The following is a 15,963-nucleotide window of genomic DNA, read 5'->3' as shown; positions in this document are numbered from 1 at the left end:
CATCAGACCATTGTTAGAGTACGCTACTCCTGTCTGGGATCCTTACACCCAAGCAAGCATAAATATGATAGAAATGATACAGCAGAAATCAGTCAGGTTTATTTTTAACTCCTACCGCCGCCATACATCAGTTAGCGCTCTTTTACAGCAGGCGAACCTGGAAACCCTAGAGGCAAGACGGTATCGAGACAGGCTCAAAATGTTATATTTAATTCATCGGGAACATGTAAAACTAGATAAAAAATTCTATATTACCCCTTGTAGCCGGCGCCCAACGCGTTCATCACATTCATTCAGGTTAGACGAGTATTCGCACCATACCACATTATTTAAGCAGTCCTTTTTCCCCCGAACCATCCATGACTGGAACGCCCTGCCTGAAAATGTTCTTCAAAGCTCCACCATATCGTCCTTCATGCACGCACTCATTACTCTATGAACCGAAACGTTTCCCCCGATTTCTATCCTAATCCATACACTATGTGATATAGATCATATCATGTTAAGGGCACCGTTAATTTCTTTGTGTGTGTGTGTGTGTGTGTGTTTGTATAAGCCATTGTGTAAACATGTGCTGTATTGCAGAATTCTTTGATATCTTCCTTCCTTTTTATTGTTGTTTCTTTCTTTTGCATTGTACCAGATGACGCTTTGCTTGTTTCCACCTTTTTTTTTCTCTGTTTTTTCTTTCTTGTGTTTCACATGTTATTGGCTCTTAAAGCATATATGTGTATCTCACTCCTGCCTAGGGCCTCTAAAACAGGCTGGCAGTACGGAATAAATAATAATAACTTGGCTTAGGCGCTTAGGAGAGCCGAGCGGCCGGCTCGCGCGATGGGCACTTCTCCTGCAGCGATACGACATTACCGTTCGCTACAGGAGAGGAAAGAACAACGTTGTGGCGGACGCACTTTCGCGCGCGCCACTTGACTGTGAGAAGAGTAACATTACTACTCAACTCACCTCGCCCGAAACTGAGCTTGAGAGTGGACTAACCACTGCGACGATCGAGGTTGTCAGGAGGGGTAACATTAATACCCATCGTGACTCCTCAGTGACTCAGCCTAAGAGCAGAGTAACTGTTACAATGCTCGACGGCGCTGGTCCCGAAGGAAGGGCAGATGAACCACTTGGACTGCGTCAGTTCAGTGGGGAGCGTGTTCGGCAGAAAGGATGTTCAACAGCAGCCTTATCCTCACTCTTTTGGAGGTGCCATATTTCGCCATGTAGCCGATAGTCATACGCGGCTGATATCGGCAAATACATGACATCAATCCAGAAGGGTGTTTGTATCTGTGCTATTCATTCTACTGTTAAGGGGCATATTTATTCACACTGTTTATTAGGAGGAGCAAATTTGCGTTTCAGTTTACGATAACAAGTACGTATACTTCCGGAAGTATGACTCTCGTATTATGTGCGACCATCATCTGCTCACGCAGAGCCACACTCGCACTCCGCAGGACTGAAACTTTGGCCGTACTGTTTATTAGTATCGCAGCTTTGGGTCGTGCTTATTTAGATTAGTTATTAACACTGAACTAGACTCAAACCGCGCGAAATATAAGGTCAGACCGGACGTACTTACACAGCGCGCGCTCACTCCTGGCGCTTCCTATTTAGATGCTAGAGAACCGTACCACCAAGCACGGTCAGGAGGGACTAAATGACCGGAAGCGCGCACAATAGCCCTGTCGTGTACAAAGTAGCCACTACAGTGGTACGTTCACACGATTACAAAAATTCAGCCCGAACACAAGGTATAAAAAATGAAATGCAGGACACGGGCGCTGATACGTTGTACGTGTTTTACATTCTTGGATATTTTAATACTTTGAATAATAATTTCTAGCCAAGAATAAAACTTTATTTCTTGAACATTTTAAGTATATTGTATATATTAAAATTTTTGGTGCTAGTTTGTGTTTTAAACGTTTCATATCTTCACACCTCCAAAGCTGTGAAGATATCTTCATGGGGCCAGGAAACTTAATATATTTACTCGAACAATACACTATTACCATGTGTACGCGGCGTTCACCGTAGTTTAAAAAAAGGACTCGTTATAACAAGTAGTTGGGTATTTTTGTTACGTTGTCCTGCAGTACATGTTCTGATACGACCCGGTCTCCTAACTATGATAGCAAAGCGTAAGTCAAGCGAAGGGACAGCGTTGATGTACAGACCAAAAAATTTACCGATGATAACGGTACATCTTACAGCAAAATTTTAGCGCCGCTCTATATGCGTTTTCATTTCGCGATATATTGGCTGGCGTTCACAATAGGTCTCGTGCGACAGGTTGTAAACGGAGCGTAGTGTGATGGCATTGCCTTGCTAATCTGGAGAACGTGAGAGCCACCACGTGGAGCCGCATGAGGGTGATGCGTGGGCGTGATTCACAGAAGCCGCCGCCAGCAAACCTCCCAGACGACGCGCGCTACTCTGGCGTCATCTGCTAGCCGCCATTGCCCCGCCACACTTTCCTCCTCACGCTTTCGCCATACCCTCCTCCGCTTTCCGCCTGATGGGTTGGCTGCACTCTCCTCTCCACTGTCTACCTCGCACCTCTTCTCTTGCCGTTTAGTACCAGCCGCTTTTATTAGCTAAATAATAATACCTAAACAATGCCTTTGTCACAAACTTTTTATTGCGACAGCGATTTTATGGACGCTCCAGGCGGCTACCTGCCATTGGCATCACCGTGAGGTTCCGCGTAATGTCAAACGGCGATAAAGTCGTCGCCGCGCTCCGTATGCTATATGTACGAGTGAAAGCATGTTGGGGTGAGCTGGCGATCACTGCTGCATCTCGCGCAGGGAAGGCAGGAAAGCGGGGAGCAGGCGCACCGTCTTCCGTCGGGCACAAGGCACGGGGAGAAAGGTGGGGGGGGGGGGGCGTATATTTCATTTCAATTCATTTTTATTCCTTAAAGACCCCGTAACGGGGTAATACATAAGAGGTGGGTTACACAGAAATAAGGAGAAACCATATGGTAATCTATGGTGAAAGGTGATTGGCGACGCTTTCTATGAAGGTGGATAGACAAGGGATGGCAGCGGTGTCGCCGGGAAGGCCATTACAGCCAGCAGCTGTACGAGGAAAAAATGACGTAGAAAAGGTAACGGTGCGTGCATGTGGGCGCGCGACTTGAAGAGGATGACCAGTGCTGTTAGATATGCGTGTTGGCGGAACAATGTATGGCGGGATGCCTATCGAGCTATGAAAAAGTTTATAGAATAAAAAAAGACTGGCAATACGGCGGCGACACGAAAGAAGGGGTAAATTGGATTCTAATTTTAGTGATGACACACTCACATCACAAGAATACGAACGATGAGTGAATCCAGTGGCACGGTTTTGAAGTGACTCAAGGGCATCTCGAATATAAGCTTGTCGTGGGTTCCAAATTGGTGAAGCATATTCAAATTTTGTTCGCACGAGAATTTTATAAGCTAGCAATTTTATGTTATTAGGTGCGTTGTGTAGATGGCGCCGCAAAAATCCAAGCGTTTTATTTGCAGATGATATGGGGTTAGAGACGTGCAAAGTCCAAGAAAGGTCATGGCAGAGAGTGACTCCCAGATACTTAAACGATTGAACTGCTTCGACAGGAACACTGCTAATCGCATAGGAAAAAACAAGTGGAAAGCGGCGGCGGTTGAAAGATAAAATTTTGCATTTGTGAGGGTTAAGTTCCATGAACCAATCATCGCACCATTGCTTTACTTGGTTAAGATCACTTTGAAGAGTTAATTGATCAGAGGCGTTGGCAACAGTGCGATAAATAACATAGTCACCGGCAAACACTCGGATATTACAAGATACATGAGTTGGTAGGTCGTTAATCTATTTAAGGAATAAAAGCGGGCCAAGGACGGACCCTTGCGGAACGCCTGATGTTACAGGAAGGGAAGCAGAGGTAGCATTGTTCACAAAAATAGCCTGAGAGCGGTTATTAAAAAAAATCACGGATCCAAGTTATGATGTCGGGGTGAACATTGTACAGTGAAAGTTTGAGTAGAAGGCGTTTATGGTGTACTTTGTCAAACGCTCTCGCGAAGTCCAGAAAAATGGCGTCAGTCTGAAAATTGCAGTCTAAATTTGCATGTAAGTCGTGCGCAAACATGGGCAGTTGTGTTTCGCACGAGAAACCCATGCGAAATCCATGCTGCGCAGGAGTGATGAAATTATTCGAATCGAGAAAGCCCATGATATTGTCACGTGGTAGTGACGTTAAAGAACACAGTAGCAGTACTGTGAAAGACAAAACTAGCTTTCATTGGGTGAACCTGTGCCCACAAAACAGGCTACACTTAAAGCATAACGAAAGCGGCGAACACGCTCGGCGATCGTCGAAAATCTGATCAGCGGATTAAGCGCGTCGGCTTTTATAGAGTAGTCATCGAATGTTCCAGACTCATTCGGACCCGCGTGCCTTCCACAAAGTTCTACACCATTCGCGTCAGGCGAATAAATCAGATGACACAAGGTTCGGGGACAACAGACTGCGGATAGAAGCATCGATAACTTTCCAGAAACTTCGGATACATGCAAGCACGTCCCGCGCTGTGCGATAAGATTTGTTAGGCGGCGAAACGTGGTCGCCCGATAAATATAAGTACACGCGTCAATACCCCCCTCTTAAAAAGCATCGTCTCGATGCTACAAAGAGAGCGAAACACAAAAGGACACTTATTAAACATAAGTAACAAAACAACGAAAAGAAGCAAAGTCCGAAGGTCAGTTACGCGAAGTCCCAAAGTTCGTCAACGCTGGTGGTACGGCTTGAGTCGCACAACGTGGACAATTTCAGGTCGTGACCGGCGCCGCTGTGACAGTGAAATGCCCTCTGGCACGACCTCATAGTCCAGTGCGCCAATACGTCGGATGATCTTGTACGGTCCGAAATAGTGACGCAAAAGCTTCTCGCTCAGTCCTCGTCGGCGTATAGGGGTCCAAACCCAAACACGGTCACCGGGCTGGTACTCGACAAAGCGTCGTCGGAGGTTGTAGTTTCGGCTGTAGGACCTCTGCTGGTTCTTGATCCGCAGGCGGGCGAGCTGTCGGGCTTCTTCGGCGCGCTGGAGATAGCTAGCGACGTGAAGAGTTTCCTCGTCAGTGACGTACGGCAGCATGGCGTCGAGCGTCGTCGTCGGATTCCTGCCGTAAACCAGCTTAAACAGCGTGATCTGTGTTGTTTCTTGCACCGCCGTGTTGTAAGCGAATGTTACGTACGGCAGGACGGCATTCCAGGTCTTGTGTTCGTCGTCGACGTACATTGCTAGCATGTCGGCGAGGGTCTTGTTCAGGCGCTCCGTGAGACCATTCGTCTGCGGATGGTAGGCAGTTGTCCTCCTGTGACTTGTCTGGCTGTACTGCAGAATGGCTTGGGTGAGCTCTGCTGTAAAAGCCGTTCCTCTGTCGGTGATGAGGACGTCTGGGGCACCATGTCGCAGCAGGATGTGCTCGACGAAAAATTTCGAGACTTAGGCTGCGCTGCCTTTTGGTAGAGCTTTAGTTTCAGCGAAGCGGGTGAGGTAGTCCGTCGCCACGACGATCCACTTATTCCGGGATGTTGACGTCGGAAACGGCCCCAACAAATCCATCCCAATCTGCTGGAATGGTCGACGAGGAGGTTCGATCGGCTGTAGTAATCCTGCTGGCCTTGTCGGTGGTGTCTTGCGCCACTGACAGTCTCGGCATGTCTTGACGTAACGGGCGACGTCGGCGGTGAGACGCGGCCAGTAATACCTTTCCTGTATCCTCGACAGCGTCCGGGAGAATCCGAGGTGCCCAGTGGTTGGGTCGTCGTGTAGGGCGTGCAGTATTTCTGGACGCAGCGCTGACGGTACAAGAAGAAGATAGCTGGCGCGGACTGGTGAGAAGTTCTTCTTCACGAGCAGGTTGTTTTGTAGCGTGAACGAGGACAACCCGCGCTTAAATGCCCTAGGGACAACGTCGGTGTTCCCTTCCAAGTAATCGACGAGGCCTTTTAACTCCGGGTCTGCTCGCTGCTGTTTAGTGAAGTCTTCCGCGCTTATTATTCCAAGGAAGGCGTCGTCGTCCCCGTCGTCTTGCGGCGGGGGATCGATGGGGGCGCGTGATAAGCAGTCGGCGTCGGAGTGTTTTCTTCCGGACTTATATATTACCGTGACGTCATATTCTTGTAGTCTGAGGCTCCACCGGGACAGCCGTCCTGAAGGGTCCTTTAAGTTAGCTAGCCAACAAAACGCGTGATGGTCGCTGACGACTTTGAATGGCCTGCCATAGAGGTAAGGGCGAAATTTTGCTGTAGCCCAAATGATGGCGAGGCATTCCTTTTCAGTCGTAGAATAATTGCCTTCCGTTTTGACAGCGACCGGCTAGCATAGGATATCACCCATTCATGTCCGTCTTTCCTCTAGACTAGGACGGCACCGAGGCCTAGGCTACTGGCGTCAGTGTGGATTTCAGTATCGGCGTCCTCGTCGAAGTGTGCAAGTACCGGCGGCGACTGCATGCGTCGTTTGAGTTCTTGAAATGCGTCGGCCTGCGGCATTTCCCAATTGAACTCGACATCACATTTCGTTAGATGTGTTAGCGGCTCCGCGATGCGTGAAAAGTCCTTGACAAAGCGCCTATAGTAGGCACACGTGCCAAGGAATCTGCGCACTGCGTTCTTGTCGACTGGTTGCGGGAACTTTGCGATGACAGCTGTCTTCTGTGGGTCGGGGCGTACTCCAGATTTGCTGATGACGTGGCCTAGGAATAGAAGTTCATCGTAAGCAAAGTGACACTTTTCCGCCTTCAGAGTGAGCCCTGATGACTTGATGGCCTCTAATACTGTCGCAAGCCGCTTAAGGTGATCGTCAAAATTTAAGGCGAAGACGACGACGTCATCCAAGTAAACAAGACAGGTCTGCCACTTCAATCCTGCTAAAACCGTGTCCATCACGCGCTGGAACGTTGCAGGCGCCGAGCACAGTCCAAATGGCATAACCTTGAATTCATAGAGGCCGTCTGGCGTGATGAAGGCGGTCTTTTCGCGATCCCTTTTGCCGACTTCTATTTGCCAGTAGCCAGACTTGAGGTCCATCGATAAGAAGTCTTTAGCATAGCAGAGCCGATCCAATGCGTCGTCTATCCGTGGGAGGGGGTATACGTCTTTCTTCGTGATTTTGTTCAGTCGACGATAATCGACGCAGAAACGTAGGGTTCCGTCCTTTTTCTTCACTAAAACAACTGGAGACGCCCACGAGCTTTTCGACGGCTCGATGATGTCGTCGCGCAGCATTTCGTCGACTTGTTGTCTTATAGCTTCGCGTTCTCGCGTCGAAACTCGGTAAGGGCTCTGGCGTAGTGGTCGAGCGCACTCTTCGGTTATTATGCGATGCTTTGCGACTGGTGTTTGTCGAATCCTCGATGACGTTGAAAAGCAGTCTTTGTATCGTCGAAACAGACTTCTGCTCTGTTGCTGCTTAATCACGGGGAGACTTGGATTTATGTTGAAGTCTGGCTCGGGAACTACGGTCGTCGGGGTAGATGCAACAGAATCCGAGAGGACAAAGGCATCGCTGGTTTCCTGAATTTCCTCGATGTATGCGATCGTCGTGCCCTTGTTGATGTGCTTGAACTCCTGGCTGAAGTTTGTCAGCAACACTTCAGTTTTCCCTCCATGCAGTCGAGCGATCCCTCTTGCGACGCAAATTTCACGGTCTAGCAGGAGACGTTGGTCGCCTTCGATGACACCTTCTACGTCGGCGGGTATTTCGGTGCCGACCGAAATAACAATGCTGGAGCGGGGCGGGATGATGACCTGGTCTTCGAGCATACTCAAGGCGTGGTGAGTACGAGGGCTCTCCGGCGGTATCGCTTTATCTTCCGACAGCGTTATTGACTTCGACTTCAGGTCGATGACTGCGCCGTGTTGGTTCAGGAAGTCTATACCGAGAATGACGTCTCGAGAACACTGTTGGAGGATAACGAAGGTGGCAGGGTAAGTCCGGTCATGAATGGTTATTCTTGCCGTGCAGATTCCAGTCGGTGTGATGAGGTGTCCTCCAGCAGTCCGAATTTGAGGGCCTTCCCATGCAGTTTTAACTTTCTTCAACTGCGCGGCGATGGGTCCACTTATGACGGAGTAATCGGCTCCTGTGTCCACTAATGCGGTGACTGCGTGCCTGTCGAGAAGCACGTCGAGGTAGGTGGTTCTTTGTCTGGCATTGCAATTAGGACTTGGCGTCGGATCACGTCTGCGTCGGGTTGAACTGAAGCTGGAACGTTGCTTCGTCAAGTCGTCTTTAGTCGGTGTAGTCTTGGCTACCTGACTTCGTCGGGACGGCGGCGTGTCGTTATTATGTCGTCGAGATGGTCTCTTCGTCGTCCTCGTCGTCTTCGTCGGTGGCGGAGGATCTTCGTCAGTGCGGCGAACAGCAACCGCACCTCCATCGGTTGCTGCTTTTAGTTTTCCGGATATGGGCTCGCAGAGCAGCCCCGGGCTGGGCTGGTGCATGGTCGGTGTTGCGGCGGCAGGTAGCGGCCTGGTGACGGCGATTGGGATGGTCGTCGAGGGCTCCAATCAGTAGCGGCAAGGTAGTCGGCGATGTGACGAGGGCGTTCACCTTCCCGAGGGCGCGGTGCGTAGACGGCGAACCCTCGCAATACCTGGTCGCGGTGTGGGCATCGGCGGTACACATGGCCGGTGTCGCCGCAGTGGTAGCAGAGCGGGCGGTGGTCGGGGGCTCGCCAAATGTCCGTCTTCCTCGCGTAGCTGCGCTGGGCGATGGGTGGGCGTGCTGGCGGCGGCGGCGGTGGACGACGGAATTTCGGCGTTGCAGGGCCCTGGCGCGGTCGCGGAGGGGGACCTTGACGGCGTGCGACGGCGGCGTAAGTCATCGCTTCTGGCTGGGGCTGCGGTACTTTTGGTTGCACCTAAGGAACTCCAAGCGATCGGTGCACCTTTTCTTTCACGATGTCGGTGATAGAGGCCACTTGAGGCTGCGACGATGACAATACCTTGCGCAGTTCTTCGCGCACAATGGCCCTGATGGTCTCGCACAGATCGTCCGTGGCCAGTGATTGAATTCCTGCGTAGCTTGTCGGCTTGGTGCATCGGTCGATTTGCCGGTTCCGCAATTCCACGATTTCGCAATTTCTTCGCGAGGCGACGTCACTTCGTCGCCTCGCGAAGAAACTCGTCGACGGTCTTCGGTGGGCTTCTTACCATTCCGGCGAAAAGTTCCTCCTTTACACCACGCATCAGTAGGCGTACTTTCTTCTCCTCGGACATTTCTGGGTCGGCGTGGTGGAACAGATGGCTCATTTCCTCGGTGAAGATCGCGATCTTCTCATTCGGCAACTGCGTTCTGGTCTCCAGTAGAGCTTGGGCTCGCTCTTTTCGCACGACGCTTGTAAATGTTTGCAGGAAGCAGCTTCGGAAGAGGTCCCACGTCGTCAAGGTGGCTTCTCGGTTCTAGAACCACGTCCTGGCGGCGTCCTCAAATGCGAAATAGACATGTCGTAGCTTGTCGTCACTTGCCCAGTTGGTAAACGTAGCGACCCTCTCGTACGTTACCATCCAGCTTTCCGGGTCCTCAAATGTGGAACCGCGGAACGTCGGTGGTTCCCTGGGCTGCTGCAGCACGATGGGGGATGCTGGGGCGGCCATTGGGGTTGCCTTGGTAACAATCTTCTTGGTTTTGTCCGGTAGAAGTCCGTGTTCCGGGGGCAGCTGTTGAAGACGGCGGCTTGCACACTGGTCTTGGGCGATGTTGGTTTTGTCCTCGGGCTTCGGGCTTGGATCGCGGCTTTGCGGGGGCGTTCGGTACATGAACGCACTAGCACCTCCACCAGATGCCACGTGGTAGTGATGTTAAAGAACACAGTAGCAGTACTGAGAAAGACAAAACTAGCTTTTATTGGGCGAACCTGCGCCCACAAAACAGGCTACACTTAAAGCACAACGAAAGCGGCGAATACGCTCGGAGATCGTCGAAAATCTGATCAGCGGATCAAGCGCATCGGCTTTTATAGAGTAGTCATCGAATGTTCGAGTCTAATCGTTCGGACCCGCGTGCCTTCCACAAAGTTCTACACCATTCGCGTCAGGCGAATAAATCAGATAACACAAGGTTCGGTGACAACAGACTGCGGATAGAAGCATCGATAACTTTCCAGAAACTTCGGATACATGCAAGCACGTCCCGCGCTGTGCGATGAGATTTGTTAGGCGGCGAAACGTGGTCGCCCGATAAATATAAGTACACGTGTCAATATGTGTGTAAATGACATGCTCCATGATTTTGCACGGGATACTGGTTAAAGAAATTGGTCGGTAGTTTAGCGGTGATTCTCTGATACCTGACTTGAAGACTGGAATGACCTTTCCGTATTTCCAATCAGCAGGAAGCTGGCCCGTGGAAAGTGACTGTGAGTACAGTAAACACAAAAATGATGCACAAATGTTTTGAGTGTTCCTTAGAGATTTTGAGTTAATGTTATCGATCCGGGCTGATGAAGATAGTTTAAGTTTGTCTATTATGGCAGAAATTCCAGATGCGACAAAGAAAATTGGCGGCATAACAGTTCCGAAGACATTGGAGTGTACAGGGGGTGGCATGTCGGTTTCTTTACTAAATACGGAAGAAAAGGCGGCGTTAAACATATTAGCACATTCAAAGTCAGTAGCCACTTCACCTGATTGTTTCGTAAGAGCGACAGTGGATGCGTGGTTTGGGTTTTTTATCTGCCAGAATTTTCTTCTTGGGTTGGTAGTCAGCATTTTCGGCAAGTGAGCATGGAAAAAAGTGCTTAGCGTTGCGAATTGCCATTAGATATGTTTTTTCAGCTGTATAATATTTCAGTCAGGCGTTTTCATTATCCCGCAGCTTGGCGGAGTGGAAGAGGCGTTTTTTCTTGTTTTCTAGTCTTTTAAGCATTTTAGTAAACCATGGTTTTTGAGAGCAGGCACGGAAACTAAATTTAGGGATGAATTTGTCGACTAATATATCTATTTTATCCTTAAATAGCATCCAGTTTTCATGCACTGAGCGACAATGAAAATTTTCTTCCAATATTGGAAGAAAATGATTTAGTTCGTTATTTATAGCTGTGTAATTTTCCTTGTCGTAGAGTCGTATGGTCTTTTTGGTGGATTGTCGTTTTAGTGGAGTAATTATAAAGTCGGCTTGAACTACTTTGTGGTCACTTATTTCTGGCAAGTATGAGATGGATTTCATGGTTTCAGGGATACTGGTTAGTATTAAGCCTAAAATGCTTTCACAATCTTGGGTTACACGGGTTGGTTTGGATATGATTTGAGTAAGGTTAAAATTAAGGCAAACGTTTATAAACTCGATTGCCTCGCTGTGACATCCTCCGTCAACAGTTTGGTTAGGCCAATCAATGTTTGGAAAGTTAAAGTCACCCAACAAGATTATTTGTGTATTAGGGTGCTTGGTTGAAAGTTCACTTAGTACCGAATTAGGTTGGCCAGCGAAATCAGGGTTTCCTTGCGGGGGTCTATAGCACACGCCTAGTAAAACGGATTGGGGTGTAGCTTGACATTTTATCCATAGGGTCTCGAGATCGGATGAAAGAATAATCAATGTGGATGGTAGTTCCTGGCTAACCGCTAAGAGCACTCCTCCTCCCTTTCTGCCATTGCGGTAATTGCGGAATACTTGAAAATTCCGCAAGTCAGCCAGGATCTCGTGATCAGTGACGTCACTATTAAGCCATGTTGCTGTTGATACGAGTAAGTTGCTGCTGGAGGATGAAACAAGATTAGAGACGAGTTCACATTTTGAAATAAAGCTGCGAATATTCGTAAAAATGGCGGAAAGATATTGGGTAGTTTGCGGTGCTGATTGGGGTGTGCTTGAGGATAATTGACATCGTGGTGATTGCTACGTTAGTTCTTTTACTGTCTGGGAGGATTCATGAAATACGTAACGTTTTGAACCGATGAACAATGTTTTGAAGCTCAACTTAAAGGTTGTAGATTTTGTTTTGGCGAAGGTTACTAGATGCTTTCGGGAATGCCGGACTGAGGGTGAAAAATCTTCACCAACGCTGTAATTTGTGTCGTTGAATTTCTTTTCATCCGATAAAATTGACTGTTTCACTTTAAATGAGTTAAATTTTACGATCAAACGCCGGACGCAATCAGGTGAATGGCGTCCAAGGCGGTGTGCGCGTTCTATATGTGAAGGATTGGTGGTTAGTTGAAGGTTTTCGCTGATGTGACGAATGACTATTGCTTCAGAATCAGCGATGGATTTTAGGTTTGGGATTATGAATGCCATAAAATATAAGATTGTTTCGACGCGAGTGGTTTTCGCTGACGTCTATACGGGATTCAAGGTCATGATACTGGCGGGTTATTTTAGCGCTTAAAGCTTCGAGATCATCTAATTCAGTGCGCATGCTTGAGAGCCGACTGCAATGTGCTTCAAGGTCAGTCAAACGCTTGATTATGTCAGTCAATGTTACGTCCGTAGATAGCAGGTGATCTTTAACAGCCTGAAGTTCGGAGATTAGTTTGGTTTGGCCTGCGGACACAATTCTTAGTTCAGCGAGAACAGAATATAGCGTGGGTCCCGGGTTAGTTTCAACATTCCCTGCCAAAAGTATTAAAGAACGGATCACTTGCGAACATTCGACAGTAATAACAACGCAGCACTGTGGGCTCGGCAGCTGTACTAAGTAGTAATTGCTTGATTTTTTACGAATCAGAACCTTCGAGTTACCAACCTGCATGGTAAAGATGAATGGATTAGTAGACTGTGCTTTCACACAGCTACCGAGCCCACAGAGCGGTGCAGATGGGTGGCACTCTGTTATAGCGGCTGAGGTTGACGTTAAACTGCATCTGCAATGGGGACAGAGTCCACCGTGCGCTTTTTTGGCAACTTTGTATTGTAGCCAGATGCAGAACGAAGGTCAATTCGCTCGCTGCTGCTGCTGCGCTTTCAAACTCGAGCGTTCTTACAGCGAGTTTCCGCGGCTATCGAGTAAGATATGTTCATGTTTGCTTGTGCCCACGTGAAAGCGTGCTTCTTTATATAGTTAGTGTGCCTATATTACAGGCCAATAAAAGTCCCTACAGCTGTCCCCTTATTTGCTATTGCAATCGATGCTTCGTCCTTAAAGCGAAACTGCGGTTTCTCTAAATATACAGCCAGTATTTACACTGACAGCTTTGAGTAGTACGCATATAGAAAACACGTCACATGCATCATCACTGCTTGTCAGGATTGCTTACAGAAACATTTTACCTCTTGGAAGACGTTCGTTGACGTGTTCTTAGAACCTCCTTCGCATGCATTGCACAGTTTTGCTGCAGCAAAAAGGGCAAATGCAGCCGTCGCAACTTTCAGCACGCAAGCCATTGCTGTGCTTTCAAGCGACTGATGGTCCGGTGTGAAATTCAAAGCCACAGGCTTATATATTCATCTGCCATTCACTATCAGAGTAAATTGGGATAACGCTGATTGGCTGACGTTCATGGTATATCCTATTCTTCATTTTGTAGCCGTCATCTGCTCTTTCCGGAAATGTGAATGCTCGGTAAAGGATGAAGGACCTATTCTATCCAGGTGCATGGGCTCAACCTTTTGCCACGTGAAACACACTCCGAAGAAAACAAAGAAATAACAAAATAGGCTGCACAATAAGAAAATCAACATTTGTGCTTGGGTGAAAATTCTCAGTTTCTCTCGAAGGGCGTACTACTGGCAGCTATAGCCATGTACTAGAATAACACTCGAAGGCGGGCAAATTTATGCGTGGCCAAAGTTAAAAATATAGAGGGTGTTTCACGTAACTTGTGCCCAAGCTTTTGAGAAAAGTGGTTAGACGCAGCTGAATGAAATCAACGGCATCAGGTTTGCCGTCGTGAAGCGCTACTTAGAGTGTTTTCTTATATTCCGCCTAATTAGTTATTTAAGATGAATTATGATCTAATTTTATTTACCTTAAGGCGAACTGCATTTCGGTGCGTTGTAGAGAGGTTCATAAACGACCAATCCGATTTTTTCTGGCAATGTACATGCTGCAAGGTGATTTTTTCCGGCATTTAAAGAAAAGTACGCAAAAATGAAATAAACAACGTCACTGCGTTCATGCGTTGTCTATGCAGCGCTCTGAATCGCGGTTCGGGCTAACGAACCATGCGTGCGGACAGCGGGGAAGTGAGCGCATTGACTTCACAGTGCGTCAGCACCTTTGGCGGTGGCACACAGAAAGGAAGCGTCTTGGTCCCTCATGAAGTATAGACTCGACGTACGGTTGAAGACCCTGCAATACGACAGTGCAGGAGCGCAGTCATGCGTTTTTATTTCATATCTCGTGGGCTCTCTCTGAACTCCGAAAAAATTCCCCACACAGGATGTAGGTTGCCACTTAAACTTGCGTCTGTCATTTCTGAACCCCCTCTACAACACAATGTAACGCACTTGGCCCTAAACTGAACATTAGAAATTTTGCATATTTATCTTAGTTCAATAACTAATAAAATAGAATACAAAGAACGCTATAAGGAGCGCCACATATCGGCAAACCATATGTCGTTGCTTTCATTCAACTACGACTCGCCACTTTCTTTAAATCCTTGGCACGAGGTATTTTAAATACCCTGTATGTGCGACTAATAAACAACTGCTCGCATAAATGAGGAATAGAACTTCCTCGATGTCGTCACCACACCCACCCGTCGAAATTGTGCGCTTTGTGCAGCTGCTCCTTTTGCAATGTTCTTGTACCATGCTTCGAAAATTAAGCAGATGATGTTAGCTATCACGTTCGGCACGGGGAAGCATGGTTCGCATAACAACACCACAGTTTGAGCACCTCAAACTGTCGCCCTCTCTTAACTGACCTTTCGAGTCCAATTTATTACGCTTGAAAAACTAGCGCCATCAGCCACTTGCATCTTCAAAACTGGTTTATATTTTCTGCCATGAAGAACATCACGTATTTTATTGGGATAATTCGTATCACTATAGCTAATAAACAGTTAATCAGAATAGTTCTAATAAAAACGTTCTCTATTTATGCCTAGACGCATTTGAATATGTGACTCTGCGGACAAAACGTTTGCGACAAACGCCTCATTACCACACCGTCCCCATATATAACAATAATTATCAAGAATGATCAAGATAACGTAACAGAATGGTGACCCACGTGGAAAGGGGCAATAAATTTTGCTAAATGCAAAAGCATGCACGCAACTTGGTGTGAAGGCACTTGTAAGTCATCATCAGTGGCGTAGCCAGGGTGGGGAGGGAGGGGGGTTCACGTTGCCGCTCGGCCTCCTCGTTATACAATTTGTCGAGGGATCAAATACGTTATTGATAACTGCATTGGCATTGCCAGATTGCTACAAACGAGTTCTTGAACGCTACACAGTGTCATGACAAATAAAATGTGTATATCTTAATAAAAGACTGTACTAACATACAAAAATTGTGCCTGAAATAACTGATATCCACGCTTTCATATTTGCTGTCAATTTAATGAGTAAGGAAAGTATCACACGAACTTTAGAACTATATCAGTTTAAAACGAGCAAAGCAATGCATGCCGCTGATATGAAAAATGTAGAGGCCATGAAATGAACAAGTTGGGGGCAAATATCTTAATAAAAAATCGTTAACCTCCCTGCCTTTCTCTCTTTTGCATCTCTCTCTCTGTCATTCAAGAACTTGGTTTAGATGTTTGTACATAAGCAATGACCAGGGAAAACTCTCAATGACGCTGTTCTTTTTACAAACTATTGCGCAGGAGCAGTTGTCCTCGGTCATGTATTGTGAATAATTGCACGAAATTAAAGTCGCAACAAAGAGGACATAAAGAAAGCCGGAGTTCTGCGAAATTTAACAGGGCGAGTCAAATGAAAGCTAGCCAATGCAAATACATGACAAACGGGGTACTTCATTTACAAGTATATTCTCAATGAGCATTTAGACATTTGTCCCA

At 47.5% G+C, this 15,963-nt stretch overlaps 1 protein-coding gene across 5 annotated transcripts in view; it reads right to left on the bottom strand.

Moving 5' to 3' along the window:
- The window catches only part of LOC135896883 (uncharacterized), a 171,979-nt gene extending 158,593 nt beyond the window's left edge, over positions 1-13,386 (bottom strand). For 4 of the 5 annotated variants that reach the window (XM_065425379.1, XM_065425381.1, XM_065425382.1 and 1 more), the window contains exon 1: positions 13,260-13,386. In XM_065425379.1, coding sequence (XP_065281451.1) covers positions 13,260-13,373 — 114 coding nt within the window. In that variant the 5' untranslated portion in view covers positions 13,374-13,386. The remainder of the gene's footprint in view (positions 1-13,259) is intronic. The other variant, XM_065425384.1, reaches the window with a different exon arrangement.
- Between the last annotated feature and the right edge of the window lie 2,577 nt (positions 13,387-15,963).

This window comes from Dermacentor albipictus, chromosome 7 (assembly GCF_038994185.2).
Source record: "Dermacentor albipictus isolate Rhodes 1998 colony chromosome 7, USDA_Dalb.pri_finalv2, whole genome shotgun sequence".
Taxonomy (NCBI): Eukaryota; Metazoa; Arthropoda; class Arachnida; order Ixodida; family Ixodidae; genus Dermacentor; species Dermacentor albipictus.
The sequence above is the reverse complement of the archived record's forward strand: the minus strand, read 5'-3'. Positions and strand labels throughout refer to the sequence as shown.